Source organism: Pararge aegeria, chromosome 14 (genome assembly GCF_905163445.1).
Source record: "Pararge aegeria chromosome 14, ilParAegt1.1, whole genome shotgun sequence".
Lineage (NCBI taxonomy): Eukaryota > Metazoa > Arthropoda > Insecta > Lepidoptera > Nymphalidae > Pararge > Pararge aegeria.
In genome coordinates this window covers 3,767,029-3,787,335 of record NC_053193.1, presented here as the reverse complement: position 1 = coordinate 3,787,335, position 20,307 = coordinate 3,767,029, and the positions used below count along the sequence as shown (strand labels likewise).

Below are 20,307 nucleotides of genomic sequence, written 5' to 3'. Positions count from 1 at the left end.
CAGAAAGCAGGGTCGCTGCCCACTGCGCCAATCGGCCGTCATTTCTGATTTGCTCACGTAAAGATAATCCTAACGTAGTAGCTCTTTTCATCGCTCGCTGAGTGACTCTGAGCCTACTTCTTCTATATAGTCTAATTAAAATATAGTCGAATAATAGTTGTAACAGGTGTCCATAATATTTGCTTTGGTTGTTTGAAACGAATCTCTAAATTACGTCGGTAGTTGATCCAATAACACGCACGAAAGTAAGTACTGGGTAGTCACGGTCTCTTTGGTATGGCAATTAATAGAACTCAAATTGTCAATTACTGCCGTACGCGTTCGGAGCCCTCGTGTATCCGTCATTATTTCCGAACGTTCTCTTCGAATGTGGAAATTGCTAGAAAGTTTCATTGACTTTGCACGAGTTATTTTTGCGGTTGCAAATGAATTTTCCATCGGGGTGGGAAAGAAAATTACAATTTCAGTTCTTTGTGATTTTACATTTTTACGTAAATTTTCACGTAGAATATTATCAAACAATATTTCAAAGAAGGTATAAAAGGAGCCACGACCATTGATTTATAAATTATTAGAAGCGATAGATATTCTAAACGAAATATCTTCCACCGAGCAGTGGCTGCGATGCCGCGGGGTTAATGCAGTTCGAATTTCTTTTACTAGCAGTAATTTCCTACTCTATCATAACACACCACGGCATATTACTCAAATTTGAAGTTTTTTCAAGAACTAAGAAGGAAGACCCGATCTAAGGCAAGGCAATGCCTGACTATTCCCAAATCTGAAATAGCAAGCTCTTAGTTTTGGAATAAGTGTAAAGGGCGACGAATACACATTATGCCTTTAAGCGTCTCTAAATATGTAGGTCGGGCCCTGATAGCGTTTTAATAAGCACCTTAGCATTTGGACGGAAAACAGTAGTAATTAATTAATTTATTTCAATTTAATACGGTTAGCACCGATAAAAACATAAAGTAAATAAATAAGAAATTAAATAATACAAATTGAACAATTGATAAAACTAAAATAATAAAAAGTAAATGTTCTATATTTTATTAATTTTATGTTTATTGTTCTTATCATTACCAGCCAATGTGCGTCCACTGCTGGACCCAGAGTCCAGCAGTGGACGCACATTGGCTGATGTTCTTGTACAGAACATTTCTAAACAAAATCTTATACTTACCAAACAGTACACAATTTTAACTTTTACACAATCGGGTAAGGTTAAAAACATTGCAATTCCATTTCTCACAGAATTAGAGTGATAAGTGGTTCTCTATCAATATAACTCAATGGCAAGAACAAATAAAGTAATAAACAGTCGCATATAATATTATAAAGTAACATAGATTGCGTGCAACAAGGCCAACGCAAATAAAGACAGTAGAATGGCAGGCAGTAGAATGATATCGCTGACGTTATGCAGGTACCTACTATGTACGAACATCTTCCGTTCTATACAATAGCTGTTAAACAATAATGCTTGCTTGATAAATATCTAACTCCGCTGACATGTTGAACAAAATGGCGGTATAAAGCAAAATTATTGTAGATTGTAGCTGCCCGCGGTTTCACCTGCGTTAGGTATGTAAAGTAATGAGCCGCTAGGTACTTGCTCACAGACCACCATACTCTATTAGTCATCTCAACATATCAACTCTCAGTCATATCAACGTATTACTGGCTAGTGAGACCCGTGCCCTGTAGTGACCGGGCACGGGTCTCCTACCATAATGAAAAGGGGTTCAGGCCGTAGTCCACCACGATGGCCCAGTTAGGATTGGTGGACTTAACACCTTTGAGAACATTATGGAGAATTCTAAGGCGTGCAGCTTTCCTCACGAGGTCTTCCTTAACCGTTGAAGCATGTCATATTTTAATTGCTAAAACGCACATAACTTAGAAAAAAAATAACTTTAATATAGTATAACTTTTAGAAAAGTTAGAAACGTGTGAAAGTGCGAGCCCGGATTCGAATTCACCCGCTCGAAAGTGAAGTCGAAGTCCTACCCACTGGGCTATCACAGCTACTCTATTATTAGTACAGCTTTTTGTGACAGAGCTCGGCCGGAGAAATACCACTTTGCCTATTTATGCCGCATTGCTGTGTTCTGGTGTGAACGGGTGTGGTGGCAGGTGTGATAACCGGCATACGAGGCTTAACCTTGATAGGCAAATGGTAGCACTTGGTAGGAAGTGTTTCTAGCATGCCTTGCGAAGTGCTCTGTTTATAGACGATGGTTTTGCACTGACCGTCAGCGAGCTTGGTAGATTCAAAAAATTAACAGAATAAAGAACAGCCGTACACGACTAATATTGAAGCATCAAAACCACTCCACTTTAGTATGGTTTCTAGAACAATCGGTTTATAAATTCATACCATCAGTTCGCATAGCAGTTGCTTAACGGTATGAAGTGATAAATAGAAACTGTCAGTAAATTGACAACTTACAGTCATTATTTTACCTCTTATGTAATATATATATATATATATATATATTCTAAACGTTCACCATACAATGGAAAAATGGGAAAAACTTTGTAAGCTAGCAACATTCCGCGGGTGTAAAGAGAGACGTGCCCGCGGCGTTTTCATTGTTTTTGGACACAATGCCCTGCATACAAAAATGGCCGAATGAGGATTCCGTATCTCCTCAATTCAATACAAAAAATAATAAATAAATATATTTAAGTAGCTTATTATAGTTGCTAATATACTTCTATTATTTGTTCTCACAATATGTAGACTTTAATTACGTTGCGAACTCTATAATAGAGATGACGTACTCTTATTACGTTATTATAGTACTGTACCTACCTACTGTAAATAACTAACCAGGTTTGGTTAGTTTATTCTGTAAAATGAAAGATTATGTTTGGCAAGTAGTATATGTACTTGGAGTAAAGAAAGCGAATGTGTAAACACACATTGTAATCGATTGAGAAAAACTTGCTGTCTTTGTTTATTTCCGTGGGATAAGATCGTTAGTACAACGGCGTTGTAGAACATATTATACGTAAGTACTCAATATCCCTACTAACATTATTTAGAAATACCAGTGTTTTGTTACTTGGTCGGTCTTTCACAAAGCAACGGATTTGTATATAAATGTCCGAAGAATGACTTCGACTGAGCTTAGAGTGGATAACATAAGCTTCTAATATATATTTAACCCCTGACTCGAAAAGACGGGGGGAAGTTTCATGTGTGGGTGTATTTGTGTATGTGTCTGTGTTTGTGTGTGTGTGGGGAGAAACAAACACACTTTTGTGTTTATTGTTGATGAACAAAGGGCCGCTCTATATAAGACATGTTGATTACATGCCCTTTGAATTATAACTTTGTAGATAGGCGGTGGTTAAAACGTACCATCAGGTACTCTATCTCCGCGATAAGTAAATTGTTACTATAATAAAACTTTAAGCGCAACATTAATTAATAACTAGGTGTGCACTGCGGGTCCGCCCGCGTAAATTATGTACACCTACCTCAATAAATCAGATACCAATGTTTTTTTTCAAACGTACTGAAAATGCCAAATATACAAACCTATGATATTAAGTAAAGATAGTATTTCAATACATTTAAACAAATGACTGAGCAGTCGGTGTGACGAACATTATATCTGTTCTCTGTATCTTGATCTTGAAGCTTTAATCACTCATTATTAATTAAACATTGCCAATCGCAAATGCCCGTCCCGTATACCAACTCCCGTTTTGACACTTTTAAAAGAATTTGAATACGGTGTAACAAATCACTGAATTAATAATCAAGAAAATCTCTAAAAAAATTTATTATCTCCTAGTACTTATATTCAGTACAGTACAACACTTGTATTCAGTATCTTTAAGCCTTAGGGAGGTATTATCAAAATTAAGCTTAATTTGCTACACTCCGCGAAAAGCAGGAGAATCTGTGTGGTGTATGTTTATTAAAATATACAACAATTAGCCTGATCAATTGAAGGAATTACCTTTTAATGCATTTAAGAGAAAACTGCATAAATGGCTAGTCAGTAAGTGATTTTTTATTTTAATAGACTATTTATATAATTTATCGAATGAAATTTTTACTCATAAATCTTAATATATATAAATCTCCTGTCACGATGTTTGTCCGCGATGGACTCCTAAACTACTGAACCGATTTTAAATTAAATTGGCACACCGTGAGCAGTCTGGTCCAACTTAAGAGATAGGATAGCTTAGATCTTTAAGTAAAGTCACAATTTTATTTTATTGCAAATTATTTGTCTATAATTAATTGACAGTCTCATGTTATATGTATATACAACTATGCTCATTTAAGGCTTAGCGATACTGAATACTTTAAAAACAAAATCAAACGCATACGAAATCGCGGGCAACAGCTAGTAGCTCTTTTAACTATTTGACATAAAATTTTACTGACATATTAATACCGAGTTAAATTGAATAGTGTTGAATTTTAATTAATTAATTAAATTAATAATGAATTTGTTATCATTTAAAATCCGTTATATTTTACTACTGTTTATACACAAAATAAAAATAAACTAAGCTAATCGCCTCGTACGAAGAACGCAGGAGGAGGAGTTGACAACTGTATCTCAACTCAAAAAATGGTTAAAATAAGGCATTTGTTGAATTATTTGCATAATGCTTAAATTTTACACGCCATATAAAACCTTTTTAAATATTTAACAGCTTTAAAACGTGTATTTTGCAAATAAATAAAGATAAAGATATAACCAATTGCGTAAAACACAGCTCAAGAAGAGAGGTAGATTGTAAATAAATAAATAATAATACTAAATAAGATGGTGCGTGTAAATAAACATATATATTTACATATTCTCTTTATATGTATTTATATCACTAAATAAGATGGTGCGTATAAATAAACATATATATTTGCATATTCTCTTTATATGTATTTATATCTTTGTAACTACTTTTTTTTCTTTGGTGTACAATAAAAGTGTATTCATTCATTCATTCATATATACATAAATACTATATATATATATTAAACTTACAATATTATGTAATACTAATATGAACACATACAGAACATATACATGCAAATACATACACATACATTACAGGTTTACACCAATGGTCACCCCAGCATATAATGATAGGTTTGAACACCTGGCACGTGCTGCCGCTCTCCCGCTCTCCACGTCCACTGACCGTTACAACTGTAGTGTCAATTGCTGTGACATCAAAAATTATACACGGGACATCTACGACTGGTAGTCTTTTATTTTATTTGACCTCTTCGGCGGAAGCGGTGAAAGCCAATTCTGTAGGACTTCGACTTCACCTTCGATCACTTGTGTCAACGGTGAAGGAAAACGTTGTGAGTAAACCTGCCTGCCTGCATGCCTGAGAGTTCTCCAAAATGTTCTCAAAGGTGTGTGAAGTCCACCAATCCTCAATGGGCCAGCGTAGCCTACGTCCTCTATCTCCAACAGCATTCGTCTTATCGACACAAAGTTTGGCCTCTACACAAAGTTTACAAAAATAATTATTTAAGTTATGGTGTAAAATCGTCAAACACTTTCATCCCCTCTCCCAAAGAGCTTAGTATCGGGATAAAAAGTATCCTTTATTACTTTTAACACTTCCAAGAATATGTGTACAAAGTTTCATGAGGATCGGTTAAGTAGTTTTTTCGTGTAAGCGTAACAAACAAACTTACATTTACATTTATATTATTAGTAGGGATAGGGATTAGTAGGGATATTATTTTTAGTGTTTATTTTCTGTTTACTTTAATTTTACTTCTTGTTTAATTTTATTCCAAATTTTTCCAAACACATACTTTGGGTTGTAGCTTAGAACAAAACTTGTTATTACTTATATTTTCCTATCTACCTTTAGTTATTACCTGATTTGTGTACCTAATAACAATAAACAAATAATATTCCGTCGAGTAGTAAATTTGTATCGGTTCGTTGTAAGTATTAATATTACTAGTATTTGCTGGAAACTGGGTATGTTTTATTTGTAGGTCATACAGTGACCTGGACAACTTGTTTTTATAATTAGCATACTATCATTAACACCTCGGCGTCACACTTCTAACGGCCATCTGAGCTGACTGAAAGTACTAGAAGCTAGAAACTGTATTTTAAATTGACATACCAAACAGACACGATCGACTATAAACAAAGCAACACTCGCACGTCCAGCAACATGCCGCCCTGTGTCCATCAATTTGAGGCGTAGATCCAAAATGTCAGGAATCTAGATTTGCTAAGCGGCCTAAAATAAAAAAAAATGGATGGAACGTTGATACAAGGTAGTATTGAAAGAATCCAGTGTAAGAGGTCTGGAAAAAGTTTTGAAAAAAGAACGCGTTGGAGATAGGGAAAAAGCGGGAATGGACGAAAAGAAGGAAGGATTGAGGCAAATTAGTTTTATGGGGTTTGAGTATCACTAATTAAAGCATACACTATTAAACTCTGTAATATAACAATAATTATTGCCTCATGCACCTATTATAACAAGCATTGCAACAATGCTGCTTAGCGGCAGAAATAGGCACGGCGACAGTACTTCCCCTGCCTGACGAGCTCTGTCACAAAAAGCTGACAGAGGTCGTCAGGAAGACCAACTCCCGTTTTGACATATTTAAAATAATTTAAATACCCCGTAACAAACTACTGAATTAATAACCTAGGAAATCTCTAATATTTTTATTAAGTCCTAGGAACTGAAATGTCCTCGTAACGTAAGCCTAAGTGGTTTTCTGCTGTCCGCTGAGGAGTTCTGTCCTCAACCTCCAATCAAATTCATCAGATCAACATATATATATAGATATACACTTTCATCCCCTCTCCCAAAGGAACTAAGCTTAATTTCGGAATAAAAAGTGTCCTATGTCCTACCTCGTAGTATGAACTAAAATCGTGCAAAGTTTCATTTGAACTACTACTGAATATTCATTCATTTACTATTTCTGCTTAGCGGCTGAAATAAGCATGGCGACCAGTACTTCCCCGGATGAGCTCAGTCACAAAAAGCTCTACTGCTACTAAAACCTATTAGTACGCTACTAGCTGTCTCACTACTTTTATATTTACTCTCAGGATATGTTATGCTACTTATAATATTATTACTAATAATAGAGCTGAATAAATCTGTTTGTTTGTTTGACCGCACACCAATCTCGGGCTACATTTAACATAACACTACAAAATAAGCGCATTTTTTTTTACCTAATAACACTTTTAATTAAATCAAAACACAAAGATGAAAACACAATATAAACTATTTTAAGATAAAAGTATTTAAGATAATATAATCATCATCACCACGTCCCACAGCTGGGCATAGGCTTTGTCTCTCACAGAAACGATTTTAGAGCATACACCCACCACACTGCTCCAATGCGGGTTGGTGTGTTTTAACGACACAAGTTAGTTTACAAGTTAGTTGTGACACAAGTTAGTCACATGTTTATGATGAAGGCTTAACATGCTCTCCGACGCACGGGGGTTGGCATCGCCAATTTACTCACTCCTTGCTGGTAGTGAAAATTATTTAACAGAAATACTTAACAACTTTTTGCCATACCAAGGATTCCAACTTAGGAACTCATGATCGGTAGTTTTTTTTTTTTATATACTACGACAATACACCGCCATCGAGCCCCAAAGTAAGCGTAGCTTGTGTTATGGTTACTAAGATAGCTGTTGAATATTTTTATGAATATAATACATATAAATACTTATAATATACAGATAGACACCCAGACACTGAAAAACAATCATGTTCATCACACAAACATTTTCCAGTTGTGGGAATCGAACCCACGGCCTAGGACTCAGAAAGCAGGGTCGCTGCCCACTGCGCCAGTCGGCCGTCAAAGTTTAACATGCTAACCACCACACAAACGATGCAGTCAGATAATATAACATAATGTTGTAATTTTCATCGTTCCTAACCTACAGCGCGCATACAAAATACGTAACATAGGAAAAACAATTGAAAAGAAAAAAAAAACCCTGTCCCATTAATCATTGAACATAAACACGCGTTATAGCGGTATATTGGTATAAGTTGATATTTATCGGAGCGAATGGATACTACATACATATTTAATAAAGACTAGTAGTTTACCGCGACTTCGTCCGCGTAAAGTAAGCAAAATATTTGTTCCCAAATGAAAATTTAAAATTCAGAATTAATTTATTATAATGTGGCTCACTTATATTAGCGCTTATGCAACTTAAAGTTTGTCTGTTTGTAGTGACTCTGTCCTGTGATAGATTCAATCGAGAAGAAGCCGGATATATACTCAGCAAATTCTCTTTTCCGTACAAACTTTTAAAGACTGTTTCTTTTATTTATTAAAACTATTAATCTTATTACAAATTTGAATAACTTTAAAGATACAGTAATTTCCAAAATCTTCAAACCTCTATTTCTTCTCTTACGGAGTAGATCTTACTAAAAATTTGTTAATACCTACACCTAATGAAAAAACTCCTTTCCTATATATAATTTAATATGCCAAAATCAAAAAAGGGGAATTTCACATATCCACATGTATTGCAAGTTGCGTATTTATTTTTTTGTATACATGTTCATATGTGAATTTCACCCTGTTACCTGTTCTCTACCTAGAGAGAGGGCTATATTATGACTAGACCCACGATACTCCAGATAAAATCAGTATATCCATACCAAAAGTAAGCCCGGACAAACATACAGCGGTGCTTTCTATCAGAACGAATGGATACTACATAAATATTTATTAAAAAAATGGAAAAAAATCGCCGCCGAAGCGCATCGAGCGAGCGCATACGGCCGACGCACATCGCAACTGCAACCGCGAATGCATGTGCATCGCGAATATTATCTCTACAACATTTTTAAATTTCGAATAATATTCGATTCGATTAATATTAACACATTATTTTCTCAAATTTTGCCCCATATTCTTCCGCTCAATTTGTGCTATGTAATACGATCATAAACCTCGATTCGAAACCGACGCGATTAGCGATATTTTCTGTGTTATGGATTAGATTAGGAGTGAAGTGTTTTAGGTAAAATGGAAAACATTTACGGTGTAATACGGACGTTGAGTAGGAAAACATTGAAACGAAAGCAAAAGGTAATTTGGAAACTATAATTATTATTTGCAATAATGGTTCAATGAAATCATTTTGACGACCTATCTGGTGGGTCTTCATTCTGGAGGGGTTCCATCCCCAGCTTTTTGGGAATTTATGATTTCCGGCTTTTCTTTGGTCCGGACTGGTAGGAGGCTTCGGCTTTCGGCCGTGGCTAGTTACCACCTTACCGACAAAGACGTGCCGACAAGCGACTTAGCCTTACTGACTTACCTCGGGTCTATTCCCAAAACTGGAAAATGTTTGTGTGATGAACATGAATGTTTTTCAGGGTCTGCGTTTTAATCTGTATATGAAAAAGTATATATGTAAAATATTCTTCCGTCATCTCAGTACCCATAACACAAGCTACGCTTACTTTGGGGCTAGATGGTGATGTGTGTATTGTCGTAGTATATTTATTTAAACATCTTTTAACTCTTTTCTTATATTATACGCAAAAGGCGACCTTATCACTAAAAGTGATCTCCTCCAGGTTATTTAAATGAAAGGAGTATACATGGGATATGGGAAATTGCAATTATACTAAATAAATATATTAATTTAAAGTACATACTTTTAATGATTAAGATGATACACAACTTGTACTGGAATAAAAGAAAAAAAAAGATAAACAGTATATTTTTCCTGAAAGTTTTTAAAACTATTTGACAACCTCCCTGGCGCAACGGTTAGGGCTATGCATTTAAGAAAGAGGTCTCAGATTCGATTTCCGGCAGGAGCAATTTGGAAATTTATAATTTCTGAATTTTCTCTGGTCTGGTGGGTTCATAAATGACAGAACTCTAAGGTAACCAACATAAAAAAAATACAAACTGAATTGAGAATCTCCTCCTTATTTGTAAGTCGGTTAATAAACAATAGTAGATTATTAACAAGAGGTAATGGGATTGGATTAATACCAAGCGAACTGGGGATTTTAGAATAACTGTCGAACGCGAGGGTGTTGCTGCTATCCTGAGCGTAGCGAGGGGTTTAGGGGCTCCCAAAATGAACGCAGCTTTCTATTCACACCTCGCCAGACATAAAATCAAGGCTAATATATGATCTGCTAAAATATTCTTATCACGCTTGCAGTACACAGTTTACACTCATTGATGACTTTCCTCAAGAGTTTGCTATGCCAATCGTTTTCAAATGTTGATTGTTGAAAAGAGCCGATTTTTCTTGACAATAGACATGAAGGAATTCGGTACGGAAAGTTTTCTAAATTGCATTTCATAACAAAGACTTAAACGCGCTCTGAGCTCGCATTATATTTTATGTTTAGTTTAAATAAGTTAAATTCAATGTTCCAAAAATATAAAAAAGCTTTATTTAAACTAAAACTTCGTTCAAATTCCTCCTTCAAATCAAGTGTGAATAGGCAAGCGCGCTCCATCTAAAGGCTGCATAGTCACTTATTTTCGCCTTTTTTTAAATCTATAGTTTAAAAAAAAGTCTCATTCCTAGAAGAGTTAAGGGCCTGCAGTAGAGCATTAAAAGACTTAAGAGTTCTGATGATTTTTATTTATTTATGGTTACAGTAACTCTTTTTACCGTTTAAATAATGGCGCAAAACAACAAAATGAAAATATGTGGGTCGATTATAAATTTATTTAAGTGCATCACGCTTTCATGCGCGGCTCGCGGCGGCCGAATGCCTTACCATAGACAATAATTGTTTTAATAATACTCTATTTATAGGCCAATAAAAAAGAAACGCCACAGTGATTACCTCAATATATAGGTCACAGCTTATAGCGGTCTTCTTATAGATTTGCCATGTTTGACAGTTTTCCCTATGTTTAAAAATACATAGGTACCTACTATATTATGTACCTCTCGTTTTTTAAGCTTTATTTATTTTCCATTTTGATGTATGAACTTTGATAATTAATATTAATTTGTTTTACATTTATTACTATAAGAAAAAATACATCGTGGTATTCAGAACGCAGCCAAATATAAACCAGAATTGTGTGAGGCCTAATCAAAGTATAATAACACAATTTCGAAGAGCCGCCAAAATCCATAAAACAAGAAAATGATGCAAAAAGAACATTCAAATCTTACATCACAAACCCTTCCAAAAAAAAAAAATTAACACGTCAAGATAACATATATTATATAGTCATTCTTTTATTTCAATCAACCCAGGACTTGTAATGCTTAGAAGTGATTTTAAAAATGACAGAAGGAATCCATGTTATTAATTTTAAAAAGGAAAAATGTTAGAGTTCTCATTTATTTGTTCTGAACACTAATAATATAAAAGGGAACAGAGTAGAAAATAAAAAATCAAGAAGTTGACTTAGTTTGCAACTAGACCCACACCCATAAGCTGCAGAAACAATTTTTCCACTAGTCCAAAATTTAAAATGTCGAATCCTCTTATGACGCTTATTTCAATTGTTGCAGATACAACCAAAACCAACGACCAACGGCGTGACAAACCCAAGAGAAAAGATACCAGAGAGAGAAAGAGAAACAAGAGATTTACGAGACTCGAGAGACTCTAGGGAGTCGAGAGAATCCAGAGAGTCGAGAGAGTCAAGGGAATCGAGAGAGTCGCGTGAAATCAGAGAGCTCCGAGAGTCTCGAGATGAAATTGAAGTCGAGATTCGGGATAGAAGAGGGCAGACGTCTTCACCGGTGCCGCGGGAACGTGAGCGAGAAAGGGAAAGGGAGAGAGAGAGGGAGATGCGAGATGACAGAAGAGAGCAGTCAACTCCACAGCATGACGGCCGACATCCCCTACTACAATTCGCAGTTGATCATTTCAGACAAAGTCCAGAGTAAGTGCCATATATATAAATTTTTTCTCTTTCAGCTTCACTCGTTTTCAACGGTTTTGATGAAGTGACAACGCTACATATTAATATGAACGTATGTTATTTAGGTTCATTTATCTTATATATATATATATATATATATATATATATATTTCTTGTGTGTATGTCACTGAACTTCTCCTAAACGGCTGGACCGATTTGAATGAATTTTTCGGTATGCGTTTGGGTAGCACCCTGGATGGTTTAGAGTCACAAATCAGCCCGACAGATGGCGCTGGGGTCCGCTAGTCTTATATATATTTCTTGTGTGTATGTCACTTAACTTCTCCTAAACGGCTGGACCGATTTGAATGAATTTTTCGGTATGCGTTTGGATGGCACCCTGGATGGTTTAGATTCACAAATCAGCCCGACAGATGGCGCTGGGGTCCGCTAGTCTCATTATATATTAGGATCAAATATGAGTCAGGATTATAGTAACAGTAGAGCTTTTTGTAGCAGAACCCTTCCTAGAAAGTACTAATGCCTTGCTTATTTCTACCGCCAAGCATTGTTGTGTTCGGTCTGGTCTGGAGAGCATGGTTGCCGGTGTAGTCACAGGAATGTGAGGCTTACGTCTATCGTTCAGGTTGTTGGGCACAGGGCGATACTATAGGACGTGTTCCTTGCATGCCCTGCAAAATGTTACTCTGGTTATATGTTGTTGCGATGTGTTCCCTCAGCATTAAGAACGTACAGAACCCTTATTCAGCCATTATTGCATGTAGTGCATTGTGCCCGAAAAAAGTGAAAACGTCCCGGGCACGTCTCATTTCACACCCTCGTAATGTTGCTAGTTCACAAAAGTTTCCCATTTTATGTGTTATGTATACGTCCGTGTTATCCTTTCTCGTATAATATACTTACTAGCTGACCCGTGCAACTTCGTCTGCACCAAATCGGTTATTACGGAAAACACGAATAAAATGACATTTTCTAAAAATGAATCCTAGCTAAATCGATTTATCGCCCCCGAAACCCCCTGTATACTAAATTTCATGAAAATCGTTGGAGCCGATTTCGAGATTCCAATTATTTATATATATATAAATATAATTGGAATTATATATACAGGCTGCAAGAACTGCTTTAAAGATTATACTTATTTAATCCTAGCTTATCACATCACTCAATAATAAAAAGAATGTACTTAATTTAAACGATTCTATTTAGCAGGTTTGAAACAATCAGGTTGTGTCAAACAGATAGATTCTTCTAAAGGGGATCACTTTTTCATTTATTTGTTTGATTCGGCAGCTCAGCCCATTAAAAAAACATATAAAATACGGTACAAAATTTAAAACATAACGATTCCACTACATACAATCTTAAGATACTATCATCATCGTGATAATCATATTAACCTATGGTCGGCCCTCTACAAGGTACGGGTCTCTCCCTACAATCAGAAAGGGTTAAGGCCATAAATCCACAAAGCTGGCCCACATTTTTTCCATTATGGAGAACTCTCAGGCATGCAGATTACCTCACGATATTTCCCTTAACCGTTGTCGCAATTGATACTAAAATTGCTTAAAACACACCTAATTTAAAAAAGTTATAGATGCATGCTGGGATTCGAAGCCCGGCGACGGCCCCCCGTAAGTGAAATCGAAGTCCTACCCACTGGGCTATCGCGGTAATCAAGATACTATTATTTATTTATTTAAGCCTTATAAATTTCCTAGTCTTAATTTATACAACTACAATTAGTTATGTACTGCCTTATCTATTTTTCTATCTATTATTACGTGGTGTATAATTTTATTATGGATCAGGAACCCTCTCAGGTGAAGGCCTCCTCCAAGGCTTGCCATTTTTCTCTATCCTGAGCTATTTGGATCCATTGTGGACCCGCGATTTTCTGAATATCATCATCCCATCGAATGCACGGTCTGCCTCTGTAGCGCTTGCCCAGTGGGCTTCAAAATACTTTAAATAAATGTAAAAATAAGTACACCTAAGAAGGTATATTTGGTCTAGCTTCCCTCATGCGACGATAGACTCACATAGGCGAGAAGTCCCACAAAAACGATTTCACGCCTCACATTTTCCCAATGTTTTAATTAGTATGCAATTTTGCAATAAAGCAGAAGGGTCAGCGACCCAGTTTCGAACAGACATAATCCATTGTTATATCACATAATGTAGCCACTGAGTATTCATTGTTTGACGTCGGGTAATTGCGTGTCCAATCCACACGGAATTATATTGCGCATGCCAAATATGAAAGCGGCATTGGACAGTATATTTCTATAACACTGATGTCTCAAATGTCCCTTTTAATTTCCCAGCCCATTGCTGAGTACAGTTCCCACGTTCCTTTCGTTCTTTCTTCTTTCATAACGTCAAAAGTTTTCTGGAAGAGATCGTTTTAGTGATAAGACCGCGATTTCACGCCGTATTTTCTATTCCAAGTTTGTGCGTATGTGTTTACTTTGTATTTAAACTTTAGTATTAAAAACTTTATTGCACACACACTATTTAGTGTGTGTGGAATAAAGTTTTTAAACAAACAAACAAACTTTTCCCTTCTCATAGAAGAGATAACGTTGGAGATTAACAATTGTTTTTTTTTTTTTAAGAATTTAATATACAGCTCCAAAACAGTTCGGTTTTATGACTGTGACTCTTCTGAAGATGATGAATTTATCGTTGTTATGAAACCGATAAATAAATGTAACAAAAAGTAATACATAATTTTTTAAAACAAACACCGAAACAACAATGCCTATTTTAATTTATAAACACGTTTTGTCTTATTGCAGTTTTTTTTTATTCCACTAAAAGTTAGTCCTGCAATCCTGCATAGACCCCACTTACACTACTATCTCACCTGATTTTAAGTGATGCAGTCTAAGATGGTAGCGGGCTTACCTTTTAACGCTAACGGGCCTGTTATACTCAAACCATACCCCTTATCGGTTTCTACGATCGTCCGGCACGTTTTGCACGGTAGGGTGGTAAGTAGCCACGGCCGAAGTCTACTAGCAGACCAGACCAGAGAAAATTAAGAATTTATAAATTCCCAAATTGCTCTTCCCGGAATCGAATCCGGAACGCGCTTGCCGCTGCGCCAAAGAGGTTGTCAGTAAACTCGCGTGCCTGTTCTTACGCGGAATCGTTCGCGATGCATGAATATGAAAGCTGCTATAATAATTACTTCAAATTCCAACGCTGCAATATTAACCTCTTCAGAGGAATTTTCTCTCCTGCACCGATCCTAAGTGACGTGTGATACTCTGTCAGTTTACTCAGCAGTATTTCAGTTCTATTATTGTTAACCTCCTTGGCCTACGCCAAGTGAGTGAGAGATGTGGTGTTATAAGTTGGAGATCCCGGGTTGTATCCCCGACAGGGGCAATGATATAAACCCATTACCGGCCCACTACAAGATCTCCTGCCACAATGAGAAGGGGTTGAGGTCTTAGTCCTTCAGAACCGGTGGTAGAGTCACTACAAACAGTTTGACTTGACGTTCCAAAAGTCCTTATAAACTGGGCCTACTGGAAATAAATGTTTATTGTTTTTTGTTCCACCAAACAAGACTATCGAAAATTCGGCAATTATAAAATCCTAAATTATCCTTTCCGGGGGCCGCGTTCGGGTCCAGCGCGCACATTAAACTTTTCTTAGTTATGTGCGTTTTAACCAATTCAAATATAACTTGCTTCAACGGTGAAGGAAAACATCGTGAGGAAACATGTTTGCCAGAGAGTTCTCCATAATGTTCTCAACGGCGTGTGATGTCTACTTATTCACACTTGGCCAGCGTGGTTTACCCTTCACATTCTGAGGGGAGACCCGTGTTCGAAGTAGGCCAGTAATGGGTGGATGAAGATGAATCTTCTTAGATAACCTTAACATCTGAATTCTATAATTGAAATAGTGGCTTATGATTTCTTCACATACATACATAGCTACAGACTACAGTGCGTGTTCTAACGTGATGTCGGATCTACAGTTCCACTGTTTCTTAACATTGTTCTGTAACGATAAAAAGCGTGTAGCTTTTGTATTTGCATTCAATAAACACTGTGTACTAGGAATCCCAACTACTCTTATTTCTTTAATTATACCACCAGGGTTGTCAATTGTGTTGATTATTTCAATTTTAATGTCGGTAGACAGTTAACTTGATTACTCTTAAATAAATCCGCTTTTGCGGAGTATAGCATAGCTGCTTTTTAGCAGGATAATCTGTATGGTGTAATTTATAATTTCTTCAATCCTTATACACCAAACAGATCTTCGGCAATGTACCCTCTACGCACGTTTCGCTCCGAAACCAGACAGATTCTCCTCCTTCTCGCGGAGTAAAGCAAATTAAGCATAATTTTCAGAATATATCATAGATTTACGCAAAGTAACGCCTGCTTCTATCCAATATCCAATATTTTGTGGCGTGAAATCTAGGACCAATATCAAGATGCGTTGGTTTAAGCAATATATTTTTATTTATTTTTTATTCTTATACAATTTAGTCCTTGATTGCAATCTTGATTGTAAGTAATAATGCTGTCTAAATAGGTGCCAGGTCAACCCGATCGTATCAGTATCCAAGCAACATTGTACCAGTCTTTTAACTTTATTTTTTAATCTTATAATTTTGTTTTATCTGTATTATTTTATGTTTTGCGCGCAATAAAATTTTTCTTCTTCTGCTTCTCCTACCCAGTTCAGAGAAAAATTAATAAAGTATATGTTCTTAAATATTCCCGTCTAGTTCTTGTCAATGCAAAGGAATCCAAAAAGTAATATGTTCGTACAAATTCTCATGATTTAGGTGTTTTAAGAGCTCTAAGTTGCAGTTTGCATACAGTATCCCGACCGAAATTTAATGTCCTAAGTAATTAACCAGACATGAAATAGATAGATAGATAAATAGATAATAAATAGATAGATAGATAAATTCTTTGTTGCACATAGTTAAGGGATAATGATAACAAATATTGGAATCATCAGTAATACAACGAAAATAAAAATGTACAAAGGCGGTCTTATCGCTTGAAGCGATCTCCTCCAGATAACCGTTAATGAAAGAAGAAAATAAATGATAAAAGTAATAAGTATAATGTAAAGTTAATAGTATGGCCAACCTTACAAAATGAAATCCTAGTTTACGCGTTGCGTTGATGGTAAATCTTACTTAGATTAAAGAAATAAACCTACTTTAAAATCTCTTACTAAAAACGTTAAACAAGGGCTTTTCTGCACCATTAACATACAGCCGTCCAAATTGAGATATTTACGCAAACTCCATGTAAGATTTAATTTATTCAATACCTGATGCACCCAGAATTTCTCAATTCAGCTAAAATGTTCCATCGTTAAATCATAAGAAGCTGCTAAAAAAATATTTCCCAAATGAGATATTTTCTTTTGTTTCTTTTAATTCTAGCACGTACAGAATAAGTAATTGTGTTTGTAATTTGTATTAAGCAATTCGAAGCCACAAAATTGCGCGTAGTATATGTACTAATTTCCACGACACACTCCTTAAGTACCTATTCACTTTTATTATTTTTCAAGTAGAAATGCATTACATTACGATAAGCTATATTTGAAACTAAGTATCGCTGTCGCAGTTAAAGTAAGAATATGTATTGCTTATTAAAGTCCAGAAAATACCAGTGAAACCCGAAGTTTCTTTATCATCTATAGTATAAAAAGACTAGCTTTCCTCGTCTATCTGTTTTTCCGCTAACTCCTAAACCACGCAACTATTTTGATGCGGTTTTCAAATCGTCTAGATATTTTATCACATTTAAACATTATTATTATAAACATTATTAGTATCACAGATCGTTTATATATGAATATAGAAAAGCCTGATTACCCTTTATTTGTAGGAAGAAATAAATAATATTAGGAAACCAAATAACCGAAAAATAAATTTACACTCTTTTTTTCTCATTTATATCTTGCGCAGGCCGCAAGTGATCATATACGTCTATTGACAGACGTATAATATAGGATATAGGTGGTTTGTCATAGGTCCGAAATCTACTGTCTCATGTTCCGTGTTTCCAGCGACTCCCTGCATGTAGCGTCTGCCTAATGGGGGGTTCCCAATAATGTTGCGTTATCCAGTGCGAGGTCGTAGAAGCTAGGCTTCGTCGGAACTATGTGCCACTTCCATTGTCACTTCGGCTTCACAACTTGTTGAGTCGTCACTATAATATAACATCGCTCAAGTTGTTTTTCTTCAGTTCTTCCAGCTATTCCTAATACAGTTCCTCCACAAGGTACTGTTGGCAAATGGCAAGCATTCATAATGAATGTGCATAGACTACTCATATGTTTATTTTTATTTATTAAATTCTATTGTGCCCCTACGCTTTCCGCACCTATTATCTGAAATATTAAAATTAACATAATTTATTCAAAGTTCATTGTTACGAATCTTTGAATTAATAAATGACTAAGAGAATTACACGTATAAAAAGTGTTGGAAGGTAATTAGGTACCTGCGTTGAATTCCTTTCTGACACGCCCTCTTACCTTCAAAACGAATGAATGAAGATCCTGCTGAATATTTGAAATGGATCCTCGCCTAGATATATGTAGGCAGTATGTTTTGTTGATATAGAATACAGTAAAAGAAAAGTTTTGATCAGTAATATAACTTCTCCCTAATATAACTTCTTCTTTTTTCATAGATGACCCCTTAATAATCGGGGGAAAAACTCAATAATTAAGAAATCGCTTGCAACCTTTACAATTGTTGAGTAAACAATATTATTTTTAACCGTTAGTAGGGGGCATTTTATACTATCATTACGTACCTATTAATTACGTATATGTACCGACTGGACGGGACTCATATCATGTTAAAAAGAATTTAATGTCTGTATAAATGATCGGAAAACACTTAATGTTTTAGAAAATGAATGTTAAAATGTAAATTATTGATGTTTGGAAAAAACAACTAGTACTAGCGAAAGTAGAATATGCCTTCGAACCGGCGGCAGTGTTTGTTCTCGCTCATGTTGTCCTAATCCTAAGGTGGCCTGACAGAGATCGCTACTAAGCGATAAGGCCGCCTTTCGTATGTTACTTCAGTCTTTTATTTACTAGCTTCATCTCATATTTGTATACAAATAAAGAGTTAAATAAATAAATAAATAGAGTGGCATACAGACAGACTTGAAAGGTGCTTATAGAGTAAGCCTTCATGGCTGAAATGAATTTTGATTTATGATATTTACGTTATTCTGACACTGTAAGACGTCTTATGAAATGAGAAAAATCCGTAAAATAACTTCAGCTTACACGAGCTTAAGCTATTATGTTTAACAAAACACCTTTGATGGTTTAATTTTAATTATGTAAATTATACCCACGAGTATTCTATTTTGATAAAAACAATGCCTCGTAAAAAGTGTTCTGAAAAAAAGTATACAGCCCTAGCCAGTCGAGCTGGGAACTTCGGTCGCGCGGAACGCGTTCAGAGTTGTCGTGGGAGGTCGCGCAGAAGAGCGGTCGGCCATGCCGTGCGTTGCCGCCTCGCGCTTGACGCACAGAATGCAAGTATCTGTCAAATATTTTGATCTAACTGTCAGTCGTCAAAAAGTGGCGGTGTAAATACATTTTCACTTTTCATCATGGATCAATAATTTACTATATATGCTATCAAAAAGTGTCTGTGCAAGATAAGTTCTCACCTCCGATCAGTAATTTATCAGATATGCTGTCAGTCGACAAGTGTCAGTGCAAAATAAGTTCTGCCTTTGATTAATCATATACCAAATATGCTGTCAGTCGTCAAAATGTGTCCGTGTAAAATGCAAAAAAAGTTATTTCCTATACGATAAATAGAATACAAGTTTAGCTCTCAGTCATCAAAAAGTTTCGGTGCAAAATAAGTTCTTACCTTCGATCAATGATATAGTCGATGTAGATATGCTGTCAATTAGTAGATATGCTGTCAAAAAAGTGTGCGTAAGAAGTAAGTTCTCTTAACCGTATTGGTAACTGCTAGTGCGGTAGCCAATGTGTGTTTGATTTCCGAAAAAGAAATACAGGTGCCCAGTGAATATCTCACTGTCTAAGAAAATGCATGTGATATTAATTTTAGAACTCATAACTATCAATTATAAATATTGTATATAATTATTGTACGCAAATTGGTTGGTCAGATTTTTCGCTACTTTGCTTGTGAGAAAGCCAAACACTTCTCACAATGTCGCAGTGAGCTTCCCGTATGATGAAGCAATTTAAAAAGACGAATATCGTATTTAACAAATATCATACATGAAGATTTATGCTATATAGCAAAACTTAATTTTTTTTGGGACTGCAAACCTTATTCAATTTAATTCTTGTTTATGGCTTTTGTCTGTGCCAACTGGGCA

At 35.8% G+C, this 20,307-nt stretch overlaps 1 protein-coding gene across 1 annotated transcript in view; it reads left to right on the top strand.

Moving 5' to 3' along the window:
• LOC120629542 (unconventional myosin-XV) overlaps positions 1-20,307 on the top strand; it is a 144,030-nt gene that overhangs the window by 100,015 nt on the left and 23,708 nt on the right. The window contains exon 23 of the mRNA XM_039898500.1: positions 11,538-11,914. Within this exon, the coding sequence (XP_039754434.1) occupies positions 11,538-11,914 (377 nt within the window). The remainder of the gene's footprint in view (positions 1-11,537; positions 11,915-20,307) is intronic.